Source organism: Callorhinus ursinus, unplaced genomic scaffold, assembly GCF_003265705.2.
Source record: "Callorhinus ursinus isolate GAN/ISIS: 27379988/994484 unplaced genomic scaffold, GSC_fseal_2.0 scaffold13, whole genome shotgun sequence".
Lineage (NCBI taxonomy): Eukaryota > Metazoa > Chordata > Mammalia > Carnivora > Otariidae > Callorhinus > Callorhinus ursinus.
In genome coordinates, this window is record NW_027397075.1 from 14,399,876 (window position 1) to 14,415,379 (window position 15,504).

At 60.7% G+C, this 15,504-nt stretch overlaps 1 protein-coding gene across 1 annotated transcript; it reads left to right on the forward strand.

Annotated features, from left to right (window-relative positions):
• The first annotated feature begins 7,340 nt into the window (after positions 1 to 7,340).
• Positions 7,341 to 13,777, forward strand: HS3ST6 (heparan sulfate-glucosamine 3-sulfotransferase 6). The gene is made up of 2 exons (XM_025877163.2): positions 7,341 to 7,753; positions 13,044 to 13,777. The coding sequence occupies exons 1-2, from the start codon at positions 7,341 to 7,343 to the stop codon at positions 13,657 to 13,659; spliced, it is 1,029 nt and encodes a 342-aa protein (XP_025732948.1). The 3' UTR covers positions 13,660 to 13,777.
• The last annotated feature ends 1,727 nt before the right edge of the window (positions 13,778 to 15,504 follow it).

Sequence of the window (15,504 nt, forward strand, 5' to 3'; positions counted from 1 at the left end):
GCCCTGCAGTTCCCCGAGACGCCGCCAGGGGTGCAGCGGCATCTCCGACGACGAGGACGGGTCCGCGCTGCGGCCCAGGGCCCCGCGACCCCCGAGGCGCTCCGTGGTCAGCGTCGGCGTCCCCGGGGCCCCTCATGCCAGTACCTGGGACACAGACTGAGGCCTAACATGCCAGTACCCGGGACACAGGCTGAGGTCTCCGGGTGTCCGAGGGTGCAGGGCCCATCTGGTGGGCTTCGCAAAAGTGACGGGCACAGGGAGAGCAGTCGAGGCCCGAGTCAGCTGGAGCGGGACAGAGGTGGGGGAGGTGGGACGGCTGCAGGACGCTTCCAGCCCCTACTCCAGGGCAGCCTGGCGGGACCCACGTGCACCGACGCCCCCTGCCTCTCCCTCCCCGCGGCCCTTCCATGCCCCGGCCCACCTGGGGCACCAGGTTCCGGGCTCCCACCTCCCACGCATCTTTGCCTGGCCCCGAGCTAGCCTCCCCCAACTGCTGTGATCTCTGCAAAATAACACACCACAAACTTCCCTCAGCGGTTCCCCCAGACTCTGCTGGCTCTGGTCCCACAGACCCCATTTCTCCAGCTAGATTTCCACTCCCCGGATGATAGAGTCATGCACCATAACTATGCGGTTTCTATTATCCACACCCCAGGCACCCAGACCCTTGCACCCGGGCCTCACAGCCAGCCAGACTCCTTTCTAAAACATGCCCCTGTGCTCCTGCCTTCTCCAGTTTGCTGTTCCTTCTTCCTCATCCCCTCCCTATGTGCCAGAATCCTTCTAGAAGCCTCTCCTGGTGGCTCTCTCCTTCCCCCCCACCGCAGGGGCCCTGGGCAGGTCTCCTATACATGTGCACAGAATGGGTCCCTGCTGTCTCCTTGCAGGTGTCACCCGTGCCCAGGTCAGAGACCACAGCACCTTCATCTCATTCCCTTCCCAAATGCTGAGCCCTGAGCAACCAACGAACAGATACCAGATTCCACTTACTTCTGCCCACTCCCTCTATCTGGATGAGTGAGCCAAGCCACACATCTCCATGAGTGTGTCCGTGGTCTGGGAAATGCAGGGACCCCAGGACCACTGACCACCCTACCCTGGCCCTAGGGTTCTGCTTACCAGAGCTTAGGGGCCAGAGGCACAGAGAAGACAGTTGGTGGGCCCCCTGCAGCTGACTGGAGGGGAGGGGCCGAGGGTTACCTGCAGATAGGCTCCCTCCACCCCAAGCCCTCACCATCCCCCAAGGTCTGTCTCCAGGAGTGATTTGTTCCTTGTAAAACTGCAGAGATTATCCATGCTTCAGCCCGTCTTCATGTCTTATCATGTTTCATCTCCAACGACGACGTTTACAAGCTACTCTTGGCTTCAAAGGGCTTGGCAGCTGCATTTCGGGAGCGGGAGTAGCAGGAGATAGGGCCCTGTGGGCTCTGCACGCCCATGGTGCAGTCTGCCTGTTGCCTGGGCTGTGCCCTCCACCTCTGACTCTAGTGGCTTTTTGTTCCCTTAGTCTAGACACTGTGGATTTTTGCTGGACCCCCATCTCTGACCAGGAACCCCTGATGTGTGTCTGGAGGTATGGGGAGAGCAGGGAAGCTGGAGTCAGAGGGAGGACGGCAAGGGCCGGTGTAGGGAACAGAGTCACTGTTCTCTGAGGAGGGGGTGGGGGGTCAATTTTCAGGGTCCTCTGGTCAGACCAGGAAGCCTGCATCTTAGGGCGGGGGCTGGTGAAGGGGAGGAGTTTGAGGCGCCTGCCCCAAGAAGCTCAGTCCTGGCAGCTGGGTTCTGGGTCTCCCTTGAGGGCCAAGCCTGACAAGACTGGCTGCATGCCTGTCTGGCCAACTGTGCTGGTGGCGTGCTTCCCCTGGAAATGAGGGGGCATGGAGTGTGGCCTTCTCTGGTGTCCCGTCCACCGGCCAGGCTGGACTTGCTTCTGGGCCTAGGTCACCGGTGTGTGGAGAGCTGCACACTTGGGGCTTCCCACATTGGGACAGGTGGCTGGGAACCAGTGGCAAGCCTGTGAACACCCCCCACAGTGCACACCCGCACACACATACACCCCACGTGCACACACGGTCCAGGGCCCTCTGCAGAGCACGGGGCTCCTGAGCCTGCACCTGCTTCCTCGTTCCCAATGGAATGTGCTCACAGTCACCGTGTCATCCCTGGGGACTCTCGATAGGGCATGGATGGCTAGATCTGGCCCCAGAGCCCCAGTGCCCTGATGTGGGGACCATTGAGATGATACCCAGCCTTCCCCAGGATGCTGAGCGGCGTCTGCTTTCAGAGGCCTGGCTTGGGGCTGTGAAGCTGCAGGAAGTGGGGATGGTGTGGGGGCAGAGAGAGTCCTGTCTGCATGAGACCCTTTAGATTCATTTTGAGGATACAGGCTGTTGCCAGCAAGCCCCTCTTGCACCCTGGAAGGATTGCTATATTGTTATCCCTGCCCACTCTGTGCTGATGGCTCCAGGAAGACCTAAGGGAAAGGAGTGAGGGGGCTGGAAGCCAGCTGGTGGCCCTACCTGCGCAGGAGAGGGGTCTGGCCTCTTTCGGCAAATCCTGCGGCCTCAGGCAGGCTCCCTGCAGGTGTGTGACCGCTTGTGTGGCTACTGATCCCGGAGGCCCTCCTTCCTCCCCACTTCTGGCCAAGGGAACCTCTTCATCTGTCTCTCCTGACACTGGGAATCTCATCTGCCTTGGCAAAGCCTTCTGTGCCCCACTGTCCCCAGGGGGAGCTGGTCACCAGGAAGCCAGGCCCCAGGAAAGTCTTTCCTCTCCAGTCTTGTCTCCAGGGAAGATGAATTATGAGTAGTGAGGTCTGCCAGGGCGGGAGAAGCTTCAGGGCACCCCTGTGCTGGGGTCCCCGTCACTCGTCCACTGCCTCCTTATCATAAACGGCTTGGGAGCTAGGCACCTGGAGAGATGGGGGCTAGTGTCATCTTTGCTTTCTAAAGTAGGAAAGTGAGGTTCAGGGAGACTTGATAGCTGCAAGTTCCCCTGCTGGGAGGGGGCAGAGCTGGGTGACAGCAAGGACCTCTAAGCACTGAGCTGGGCTGCACGTGCCACCCCCCACCCCCAGTGCTCCCTACCAGGGTGAGGTGGGAACAGTGGGCTCCCAGGGCGTGTGGGGGGGTCGTGGGTAGACGTCTCTCAGGGGTTCCTCTCCAGGAGGAAACCGCATCCTCTATGTGCTCAGGCAAATCCGGCATCTGAAGTGGAAAAACCCCACACAAATCAAGGACAGCTGGGAATGCCCTCGGCCGCAGCCCCCTCGCCTTGGCCCCCCTTGTAGGCTCCAGAACCCCAGCAGACTGCAGGAGTGGGTCTAGGGGGTAGGGGTGTGGTTCCAGGGAAGGGAGTTCCTAGAAGCCCCGCATGTGTGAAATCTCCCCCAGCTGTCCCCCGTGGAGGGAGGGATGCACAGTGTTAGTAATCACTTTCCGGAGCGGGGCAGCTGCTTACACACCCCACCCTGCTGCCCGTGGGGGCTCCCGCTGGGGGTGTCCACCCTGCGGAGGGGACAGGCTGCGAAAGAGGTGGAGAGGAGTGTGGGGGAGGGGTGCGCACGTAGGCTCTTTCAGCTGCACACGTACACACACCCCCCGCCCCCACAGAGCCAGTCCACTGGTCATTCAGCAAACATTCATGAGTGCTTACCGTGGGTAGCTGTGGAGCCACAGAAAGGATCAAGACTGACTCCATCCCTGCCCTTGCAGAGCTCATGGGTAGGGGGAGATGACAGATGGGGATCACAATCACCCATGAAGGAGTAATTACAGTCTGCAGAGGCACTCGGACATAGCTGGGCAGCTGGGTCATGGGTCTGGGAGGCCAAGCTGGGCTTTCCCCTCACCATGAGCTTCCTCCCTAGGACTCCCTCCCTAAACGGGCGCTCTCTGTCCCGCTCTGCTCTGGCTCTCCCTGTCGTCTCCCCCAGGGATGGTGTTTACTTGGTCCAGCAGGCTGAAGCTCAGCCCACCTCCTCTCCCCAGGTCTCTCTTCTCCCTGCCCGCCAGCACAACAAACCTGACTAGCTCAATGTCTGGCGGCTGGCCTAGGGAGGGTGGACAGACGGACCTCTGCCTGGCCATCCTGCCTGGGCAGGGAGCCCAGACTGGGTGAAGGGGGACTGAGCCATGTTGGACCCTGAAAGCCAAGCTCCCCTCATCCCCGGGGAAGTCTGGCTGGGCAGAGAGACTTGCTGATGCATTTCTTCTTGACAGAGGAGGTGAGACTGGACAGGGCAGGAGGTGGGTGACCCTCTCAAGGTGCAGGGACAATCACCAGCCTTGTGCTCCCATGGCCTGGTTTCTTTCAAGTCACTTTCTACCATGTGGCTCGAGAAGGGGATCCACTGTCCCTAGATCACAGAGGCAGGAGCCAGTGGAGAGCCAGGGCTGGACCCTGACGGCAAGCTGGGGTGGGGGCAGATGGGAGGGGCCCTCAGACATCCCGGGCAGGAGGGGAGGCACCAACCCTGTGTGTGAGGAGCACGGATAGGCAGATTCTGAAATGCCCAAATTCAACCTTCAAAAGGACTCTTCATAAAGGGCTAAACATGGAGTGACTGTGTGACCCAGCAATTCCCCTCCCAGATATATGACCAAGAGAAAGGAGACGTGTTCACACGAGAACTTGTGAATGAACGTTCACAGCAGCCTTATTCACAATAACCCGAAAGCCGGAAACAAGCCAGCGTCCCTCAACAGACGAATGGATAACAGGAGGTGGTCCATCCACACAGTGGAACATTACTCAGCCATAAAAAGGAACAAAGCTCTGAATCTGCCAAAACATGGATGGTCCTTGAAGACGTGATGCTGAGTGAAAGAAGCCGGTTGCAAAAGACCACGTACTCTATGATTCCACTTACATGAAACGTCCAGAACAGGCAAATCTGTAGAGACAGTGAGCAGGTTAGAGGTTGCCAGGGGCTGGGGGAGGGGAGAGCGGGAGGTGACTGCTAATGGGGGTGGGACTTCTTTTTGGGGTGATGAATATGTTCTAAAATCTACTGTGGTGAAGGTTGCACGGCACTGTGAGCATACTGGAAACCACTGAATTCTACGTGCTAAATGGCTCAGAGGCATGGTATGGACGTGACATCTCAGCAAAGCTGCTACTCAGCATCAGGACTGAGGAGGAAGGAACAAGAGGCCCAGGCTGGGCTCCGAGGGTGCACTCCCTCTTGGAGACGGGCCTCTGCCCTCCACCTCTGCCCCATGCTCTCTGCTACTGCTGTCCTCTGGATGCTTGCCTGACCCTCACCTCCTCCAGAAAGCCTTCCTTGCCCTCTCCCTCCATTTACATCCTTCCACCAGCTGACCTTTAACAAGTGTCTAGTTTGTCAAGTGTCAAGTATCAGCCAGTTTCTGTTAGGTGCTGGGGATACACTGGTGAGCAAATGTTCCAAGGCTGCCAGCCTGGGTGTCCCCAGATTTGCACCCACCCCTCACTTGACAGTTGGATGGTGGCTGGAGGGAGGGGGTCAGCTAGTAATCTGTCCTTGTCCCTGGCCTCATTCCCCTGCCCCCAGCATATTAGTGTCCTGCTGTTCTTGATAAATTCCTTCTGGAAAGCCCTGAAGCAGGTGTCTGGGTGGCGGGAGGGCTGGGGGGCTGAGGAAAAGGCATTCTCAGTGGGAAGAACAGCATGAGTGAAGAAGGAACAGTATGAGTGGAGGCTGGGAGGTGGAAACCCACTATGCCTGTGCTGGGCAGGGAGACAGAGGGGCCACCAGGGCTTAGTGCTGCATTCAGAGCCCTGAGAGCTGCCTCCTGTGACTGTGGGAGGGTGCTGCAGGTGGAGTGGGGCCCCACCCAGCACAGCTCTAAGGAGAACCAGCCTGTCTGGAACAAATCCCCTTCTCAGCTAGACTCGAAGAAGAACTTCCTGTGACCCTGTGTGTATCAACATGCACCCAGACAGTGCTGTGCCAACAACCCGCCTCCAGGGCTCCTGGCTGAGTCTTGCCCTGACAAGCAGGTGCAGGCCTGGTGTCTGGGACCTGGGCTGGGGCCCTGATCAGTGGTCTTCACCCCATTGGCTCTGCAGAGCCCCCTCAGTCCAGGGCTGCCTGTGGGTGGGAGCCCTGGAAATGTTTGTGGGTCATGGAGGCCCCTGCCCCTTGGAGGTACCCCAGGTTTCTGGGACTTGTCCAGATGCCTTTAGTCTCAGGAACAAGCAGAACCCAGGGCAGTGGACTCTGAGCATCCGCTGGAGAGAGGCTGGCCTCTTTGGGGAGCCCACACCCATGGGGAACCTACTTGCGGTGAGGAAGTCTGGGGCAGAGGTGGAGAGAGGAGACGGGTCCAATTCCCTGTCTACCCGGGACTGTTGCTCACTGAGCCCTCTCTCCTCTGTGCTTTTCTTGTGCTGTGCTGGGGGTTCAGTGAACCTGGGGGTGCATAAAGCTCCCACAGAGTGTCCAGTGCCCAGGAGGTCCCATAACTGTGAGTGACCCCTGGATCTCACTGCTCCTCAGCAGGAGCTCCTGGGGGCAGGACCTGGGTTCCTCTTTCCATTCCCCCATCCCGCCTCTCCTGAATCTTTTCTCCGACAGGAGCCACGTTGCCAGCGTCAGAGATGGGTCCCTGACACCCCAGGGCAACGCCAGGTGCACAGACAGGCGGTGTGACATGGTAGAAAGGGTCAGGAGATAGGTCTGCATGGGACCTTGGGACAGACGCCTGTCATCCCTGAGCCTGTTTCCCCGGACTCTAAAACGGTAATCATACTTGGCCAACCCTCTCCAGACGCCAGGGCTGTGACCCTGACGAATGGCAAGCCTACTGTCAGCAAAGCGCGCCCTCTTCACCCCTCAGACTTCCCTCAACGCCCGGGAAACCCTCTGCGCAGTAGGGCCGGGGTCCACGCGCCTCCTCGATCCACTTGCTCGGCCCGCGCACCTGCTGCTCCGCCCTGGTCCGGGAGGGCCCGGGATCCATCTTCTAGGAGCAGGTCCTGGGGCAGGCACCTCAGTCCTGTCATGGCTCTCAGAGCCGACCGGTCGCCGCAGCACCCAGGCGCATAATGGTGACGACCCTGGAGCCGAGCGGGCTGGAGCGCAGGGTGTCCGAGAGGGCGCGTCCAGGTAGTCTCTGATGCTCCAAATTGCGCCCGGGCCTCCACCGGCGCCGGCGAGTCCCGGGCGGAGCAGTGGTCCGGGGGCGGGGCCTCGGCGCTGGGCGGGGCTTGTTGGCCCCGCCCCGCCCGCCAGCTCCAGCCCGCCCGGTGGCGGGGCGTAAAGCAGAAGCCGGGCGCGGGCTGGCTGAGCGCGGCAGGGGCCGGGATGCGCTCCCTCCTGCAACCCCCGATCCAGGGCCTGGGCGCGGCACAACCCCATGGCAGGTAGCGGCGGCGTGGGCGGCGGGGCCGGAGGCGTCCAGGGCGCGGGGGCCGGGCCGGGGGCCGCGCTGCGGGCGCCGCGGGTGCCGCTGTTGCTCGCCGCGCTGGTGCTCGGCGCCTACTGCCTTTGCACCCTCCCGAGCCGCTGCCCGCCGGCCGCCCGCGCCCCGGTGCCGGCCCCCGCGCGCGCTGAGTCGCTCCGCGCCGTCGGCAGCCCCGGGGCGCCAGGCCTGCCGGTGGCCAGCGGCCCCGGACGCCGGCGCTTCCCGCAGGCGCTCATCGTGGGCGTGAAGAAGGGCGGCACGCGCGCCCTGCTGGAGTTCTTGCGGCTGCACCCCGACGTCCGCGCGCTCGGCTCTGAGCCCCACTTCTTCGACAGGTGCTACGAGCGCGGCCTCGCCTGGTACCGGTGAGCGCCCGGCCTGTCCGCCCCGTCGGCTTCGGTGCGCGCCCTGGCGAGTGCTTTCGAACAACAGCATGTGCGCCGCTGGGGTCTCACTGGAGACACGGCGGGGTGAGGTATCCAGGGATCCGGGCTGAGACCAGCCTGGGTGGGGGGCCGAGGCTTGACCTCGGGGACACGATCCCTCTGCATTGCGTTTTACAGAAAGGAGGAGCAGTCACTGGCCGGGGGCTCCCAGAAACTTTGAAAAGTCCAGGGAAAACCCTGGTTCAGGGTTAATGAGGGATCTCAGCAAGACTGGAGAGGAGGAGTTTCGATCCCAGATGAGTAGTTGGAAGCTAGTGGGGTTTGAGAAGCATTAGAAATGCTTCATGCTCATCCATTCTTCCCCAATGGATCACTCTGGGAGAGCGTGTCTGACCTCTGGCCAGTTACCCCAAGTATTTTCCCTGTAGCCTCCTAGAAAGTGTCTGCCCCCTCCCCAAAGCCTCAATCCTGGGAAGAGGAATCCTTCTCCGTGGTTCTGGGCGTCTGGAGAAAGTGTGGGTTTTATTTAGAAAGGAGGAAGAGGTGGGAATTGGGACCCCAGCCTCATGTCAAGGGCTCTGTAGCTGCCCTGCCACCTAACAGGATGGCCTTGGGGTGCCAGGGCAGAATGTGGAGGAGCACCCTGTCCAGGCTGAAGCAGCGTGAGGCCCTGTGCTCTGCCTCCTTCAACTGTGCACAAGCCTGCCATGGTGCCCTGTCCCTTCCTGCGGGGAAATGAGGGCCTCCAGATGGAGAGTGAGTCACCCCACTCCCGGTAGCTCTCACCTCATCTCCAAGTACCGGGCAGAGAGGACCCAGCCGAAGGTCACCTAGGGAACTAATGGGGAGTGCAGGGTGGCAGGACCCAGACTCTTGACTCCCCGGTGCACCAGTTTCCTCTTCCCAGATTTCCCTCCCCCCCAACCCACCCCACACCCGGCCGGCCCCCACCCACTCCTATTTGTTATCTTTGCCTTTTGCATTAAAACCATTCATGTGTTTGGAGGGGCCCCAGTGAGAACAGGGATCCTGGGTCCTGAGCTCTGAAGGGTTGCTGCTGTTGGGGGTCCTAGGGAAGTCAGGTGGTGATAGGGAAGCAAGTCCATCCTTGGACCCAACTGGCTGAGTCCCAGCATCCTTGATGCTCATTACCCCACTCTGACAGTGCTGCAGCATCCAAAAGCATCCCTAATCCCTCAATGCTATGCAGAGGGAGAGAAAGAAGAGGAGGAGGGGCGGGGGTGGGGTGGAAGACACACTGTTACCTATAGCGAACTTCAGAGCTTTGACCGCAGGAACTGTGGCGGGGGGCGCTGAGCTGGGCTAATGAGGGTCTGCAGCAGTGCTAGTCCCCGAGGGTTCTCAAAGAGCCTGGGGTCCGGAGGCCCTGTCTAGCCCCTCCCGGGGTGCATGCTCCAGTGCTGGGGAGGGTGAGGCACCTGAGAGGCAGCTGGGCCTGATTTTCCGCCCTGGGGAGGTGTTCTTGGGATCCTGGAGTGCCTGAGGTGGGAGGTGGGAGATTCAGGAGCATGTCTAACTCTGGTGGAGAAGACACTTTCTCCTTTCTCATTTTTAGAGCCCCCTCCCCTGGGGGTAGGGGGGGACGCAGAGGGTGCTGAGGATCAGGTCCCAGTGGCCTCCATTAATCCAGAGCTGTCTCTCAGAGCTGGCTAGCACTGACCCTTCGCCGGCCAGTGCAGAGCCAGCAGGAGCCAGGCTGGCTGAGCTTCTGGGGTGCGTGCATCCAGGTGCCCCCAAAGGGACTGTGGCCGTGTACTGACAAGTGTGGAGGTGGACTTGCTGTGCTCACAGCTGCCCTGTGCCTCTGGGACTGTCTGTCGTTTCCACCAGCTGTGAGTGTTCAGTGAGCCTCTGAAAATGCCCATCCCTGCCTCAGTTTCCCCTAAAGCAAAGAAGTTGCCCCACCCCTGGGCACAGTCTGGCAGTGTTGTCTGCTCTCAGGCTCAGGGTTGGGCCTCCAGTGGGTGCAGAGCCCTGCTCTGGGTAGGGAGTTGGGGCACTGAGTAGAGGAGGAAGCAGCTAGTGACCCCAGTTGAATTTTTGGGACCCTCCCCCTTTTACTCACAGGGCTGTGACCAATCTCATTTCAGGCAGTGACTTTGGTCCTTCCCATGGACTTGGAAGGTCGGTCCTGGGCTGCTCAAAGTTGTTGCCTCTTCCTGGGCTCCAGGAAGTTCATCTCACAGGCTCTTGAAGGTCCTCTGTCTTGCAGACTGTGACCTTCAAGTGCCCCCAAACTCAGCATTTTTTTCTTTATTCACTCACTCACTGAATACCTTCTGCTTGTCAGCTGTGAGGGTCACACAAACACCCCAAAGTCTCAGTTCAGGAGGAAGGAGGGGCAGGTGGGGGCTCTACTTTGATCATAGCATTTTGGAAAAGTGAAAGGAAATGGGGAAGGATGCAGGTGGGGGAACCCCCCTGGCTCTGGGAGCCCAAGCAGCGAATGCAGGAGCAGTGAATTTGGGGTCTAAGTATGTGGGGGGAGGGATCCCGGCTTCAGTGGGACTTATCTCACGCTGCTCACCAGGAGAGAGGCTCATGTGACTGGGGACTCAAGGCCCCCGCTCCCCCCAGCACTGCAGGGTTCCACACAGAAGCCAGGACTGGTTTCTGCTGGGTCCCAGGCCTGGCTGGATGGGGCCCAGGAGAGGTGTAGGACCAAGTGAGCAGGGCTGAGGATGAGGGAGAGTCGCCCAGGGCTGGATTGAAGCCGCAAGGAAATGCAGACCAGATGAACTTGGAGGGGGGCGTCCATAGAACAGCTTGTCAGATGTTTGCCGTGTGGGGGTCAGAGTCTTGCTCCTCTCCTCCTCCCCAGTCTCTCCCACCCCTCAAAAGTCCCCATCCCCACCCTACTCCGCTCCCCGGGCCGGGCCTGGGGAGAGTCATTGATCCAAAGATCTCAGAGCTCAAGCTGGTGTGTGGCAGGAGTGGGCCAGGGAAGTCTGCAGCCCCTGCCCCATCCCCACTCCTCTCCATGGTGGGTCCTGAGGCACCTCTTTCGGCTGCTCCTCTGACTTCCTTGGAGAGACAGCAGCGGTAGGTGCTGATGTCCCCTTACCTCTTCCTTGTAGCCCCCCTCCCCACCAGGCAAGAGCCAACGGGAGCAGGATGTTCAGAAGCCGAAGTGCTGAGTCTGCTAAGGGAAAGATGGTGCACCTCTGGGGCCACTGGGTGCCCGGGGGGTAGAAGGGATGGAAAGAGTGTGTGGAAGATGGGGCGGCATCCCCTGAGCAATCGGGGCTGTTGTCTTCCCTGGGGAAGGTGATGAAAGGAGGGACAGTGACTTCTTCTTCTTCTTCTTTTTTAAAGATTTCATATTTATTTGGGGTGTGGGAGGGGCAGAGGCAGAGGCAGAGGGAGGGAGAGTCCCAAGCAGACTCCCCGCTGAGCACGGAGCCCAACACAGGGCTTGATCTCACGATCCCAAGATCAAGACCTGAGCCGAAACCAAGAGTGGGATGCTGAACTGAATGCCCCACCCAGCACCCCAGGGACGGTGGCTTCTGATTAGCCTGGCACACTGTGTCTTTGTGGGTCTCAGCTGTGAGGCTCAGTGCAGGGAGACTTCCCTTCCATCTCATGAGTCCTGCATCTCGGCCCTTGGTGTTGTCACCAGCCAAGGTCTCCTTGAACTTATCCCTTTGGAGGGGGAGGACTGGGGACTATTCCCAACCGTACTCCCAGTGGCAGGAGGCAGGCTGATGGGTGCCGGGGCTCTGGGAGCAGAATCCAAACTGATCCCGGCTGCAGTCCAGGGTTGTGGGCTAACGTCCCCCCTGCCCTTCCTTCTTCCTCCCTGAGCCTCCATGTGCCTGCCTATCAAATGGGGCAGTGAGCAGCGTGGAGGGAGTCCCAGCCCAGTCGTTAATGAGATGGGAGAAGCAGAGTTGTCCCCATTGCTTCTGTAGACCAGCTCTGCCTGGAGCCTGGTTTTGAGGGAGGGGGAAGCTCCCATAGCTAGCATACGGTGCAGCCCACCTGACCCCCCAGAGCCCCTGGGGGGGGTGTCAGGGAACCAGTGGCATGCCCTGGACTCACATGTACACATTCCTGTCCCACCACTAGCACCCTCCAAGCTAAGCACCCCACCTCGTGGGTCTGTGCATCTGCGTGTCCACCTGGCCTGAGTTTTGTTGGGAGTCTGAGCATAAGGAGGAAATTCAGGCCCAGCCTCCCAGGGACTTGCATCCCCTAGGCTGGACGGAAACCTGAACTCCACCCTTGGGTCAGTTCCCTGGCTGGGGCAAGTCCTGGGGGCTGTGGGCCAGGTAGGGGCAGCTCCCTCAGAGGACACGAGGTGGGGCCAGCCCGCAGAGACCTCCCCTCTCTAGCACAGGTCCCACAGCCTATGCCTATGTTGACCTAGTTCCTGGCCCTCCCCCAGGGCTGTTTGCTCAGCGGGCCAGGCCACACCCCGCCGAGCCTCACCCTGTACTACCTGGTTGGCAGGTGTGGCCTCGAGACACTGCTCAGGGTACCTGCCCCCCTGGGCTGGCGGGGTGGGCTGCCCCAGGTTTGGGTGGTCAGGGGGCTGTCGCCAGCCAACTCCCCCAGAACCTTGGGATGGGATCGGTGCTCCCCTCCCTGGGCCAGAAATGCTGCAGCTGCAGCCTGGCACTCTGGGGTGTAAGCCAGGTCTGGGAGGCCCAGGCAGCTGGGGGACTTGGGACGGGTCTGGAGGCCACCGCACTCACTGTTCTTCAGTGTGCAGTGGATCCATTCTGATCCGGTCCAGGTCAGTGAGAATTAGCAGGGCTATAATCAGAGGCCAGAGAGGCTGTGCAGGGGAGGGAGGGGGAAGGGGGAAGCTGCCCTTTGTTGGGGACACTTGTCAATAATTAATGGTCTGATGAGGGGATGCCATCAGCTACTTACTGAAAGTGTTGTGTGAGATACTTACAGGGCAAGGGCCTGTGGGGCGGGGAAGGCAGGCGGGGCTGTGTGGGGGGAGGTCCAGGCCGCTGGCCTCAGGAGAACTGGGTCTGGGGCCAGAGCCCCAGCAGTGTTGGGTGTGGGCACAGTCTAGCTCTGGGAGGGGGGCGGGGAGCCTGTGCTGGGGCTGGAGGCCCTCAAGGCCTATATCCCAGGCTGCCCACCCAAGCACGTAGGATGGGTGGGTTTGCTGGGGAAGGCTTGCCCACCTTGGAGGTTTGGGACATCCCTGGAGGAAGGCGAGGTTAGTCTTGGGTCCCTGGGGGCCAGTACCCGCTCTCATCTACCTCTCCTCACCCCCGTGGCCCAGGAGCCTGATGCCACGCACCCTGGACGGGCAGATCACCATGGAGAAAACCCCTAGCTACTTCGTGACTCGGGAGGCTCCTGGCCGCATCCACGGCATGTCCCCGGACACGAAGCTGATCGTGGTGGTGCGGAACCCCGTGACTCGGGCCATCTCTGACTATGCCCAGACTCTCTCCAAGACCCCGGGCCTGCCCAGCTTCCGTGCCCTGGCCTTCCGCCACGGCCTGGGCCCCGTGGACACGGCCTGGAGCGCCGTGCGCATCGGCCTATACGCCCAGCACCTGGACAACTGGCTGCGCTTCTTCCCCCTGTCCCGCTTCCTGTTCGTCAGCGGCGAGCGCCTGGTCAGCGACCCGGCGGGAGAGGTGGGCCGTGTGCAGGACTTCCTGGGCCTCAAACGGGTGGTCACGGACAAGCACTTTTACTTCAATGCCACCAAGGGCTTCCCCTGCCTCAAGAAGGCCCAGGGGAGCAGCAACCCGCGCTGCCTGGGGAAATCCAAGGGCCGGCCCCACCCCCAGGTGCCCGCGGCCGTGGTCCAACGGCTGCGGGACTTCTACCGGCCCTTCAACCGCAAGTTCTACCAGATGACTGGCCAGGACTTCGGTTGGGACTGAGCAGGACAGGCCATCCCGTGTGGACACTCAGGAACCTCAGTTGGTGCCCATCCCCTGGCCAGAGCAGCCCGTGTACAGATGATGGGTAGAGGAAAATATTTAAGAAATAAAGTTTGGGTCTGTGTTCTTCCCCGTCACCTTGAGGGTTGCAAGGTGGGGGTTGGAGGGGCCACGGCACAGGGAAAGGATCATCACACCAGCTCCCATACAGGACACTGTTCATATGCCAGGAGTGGTCCCAAACCCAGTCCTTATACATCCCTTGAGATGCGCAGTGAGCTTGGCCACATGTGACAGATGAGCACCTGAAGCTCAGAGAGGTTTAGGGCCTGTCCAGTGACACAGCTTCAACCTGGTGATTCTGGAAGCGGCCCTCGGGCTCTCTGGTCAGCTCTGGGATGCTGAGCTATGTTGTCCCCATGTTCTGGATGAGGACACAGAGGCCCTAGGTGGCCCACTTGAAGCCTAGGGCAGGATTTAAGTTGGATCTATCCAACCCTTAGGGCTACACCCATGACCTCAGCTAATTCCACATCTTAATGCCCATTGGATGCTTCCTCCTGGAAATCTGGTGAAATTGCCCAACAGTGAGTGTGATGGGCAAGAGGTGGTGGTTCTAACAGCCTCCAAGCAGCTGGGACAGTCTGGCACCACCCACCCAGGCACTGCCCACCCTCCAGACCCTGCACGATCTACAGGACCGCCCACTCTGGGTCCCACCTCCTCCCCCAGGCCCTGGATGCCCCAGTTCTGTGTGAGACAGGCTCTCTCCCCTGGGGCATGAGCAGGGGGAATGCAGCCCAGCTACATGCTCAGCTCCTGAGTTAGACCGGACTAGGCCGTGCTCCGGGGCCCTAGCCACCCCTCCCCCTGGGAGTGCAGAGGCCCCTTCCAGAATGACTACTCCCAACCACAGTGCTGCCTGCCAGGCGTCCACAGACTGCCACGCCAATGGCCTCTAGGGACCCTTAGGCCCAAGCCTGGCCTGGCCTAGCTGTGTTGGGCCCTCCCGGGACATGGCTGCATCCTCTGCACCCCAGGCCTTGGGTCAAATCCTTGGCCCTGCTGTGGCCTTTCCACCCCTGGGCTCCTTGCAGCAGCTGTGCGTCCTCAGCCCCAGAGCTGAAATGAGGGAGGATTTCCAGGGCAGCGGCAGCACCCTTTCTGGCTGACTGTGAACCAGTGACCCCATCAGGCAGGGCAGCTGCTATCTTTGTCACCTGACCTCGCGAGTGGTATGGACCTGGGGTCAGCTGAGAGAAGGCTCAACAGGACATGGGGAGGGAGATGGGGGCCTCTGTGCTCCGCAGTCCGGAGCCCTGCCCCTGTTCCTGCCGGTTCTGGGCCCAGAGGACACTCTTGTCTGGCCTGTCCTGAGGGGCCAGCACTGTCTCTAGGCTCTGCCATCAGGGTCAGGTCAGGGGCCGGGCTGGGGGCTGCTCCCAGGAGACCTTGCTGGAAATGTGGTGGGCAGATGTGGGCACGATGTTCCTGTGGCCTCCTCCCCAGCTCTGACCTCTGATGTGGGTGCCGGGGGACTGGCCCGAGTTGTAACAACGATGAGGAGGAAGGAATCACTGCTGGGTGGCAAACTCTGGGCTTGGCGGCTCCGGCCCATTCCTGGGGCTTCGACCTCACTTAGTGACCATGTGGTAGCCTGTCCTGGGCGGCACGGGTGGGAAGGGAGGCAGGAGCCTAGTTCCCAGCCCGGTCCATGCCTGTTTCTTCTTCTTCCTGGACACACCCTTATCCAGACGTCCACCAGCTCATGCCTGGACGGCTTTAGGACACTGCTTCTGTTCTCCTGCAATGAGCTTCTTAGCTTGCACGGCAGCCTGAGGGTTG

Coding starts and splice junctions, on each gene's coding strand:
- HS3ST6 (XM_025877163.2), top strand. CDS start 7,341: ATGGCAGGTAGCGGCGGCGTGGGCGGCGGGGCCGGAGGCGTCCAGGGC. Junction 7,754..13,043: donor CGCGGCCTCGCCTGGTACCG/GTGAGCGCCCGG, acceptor CCCGTGGCCCAG/GAGCCTGATGCCACGCACCC.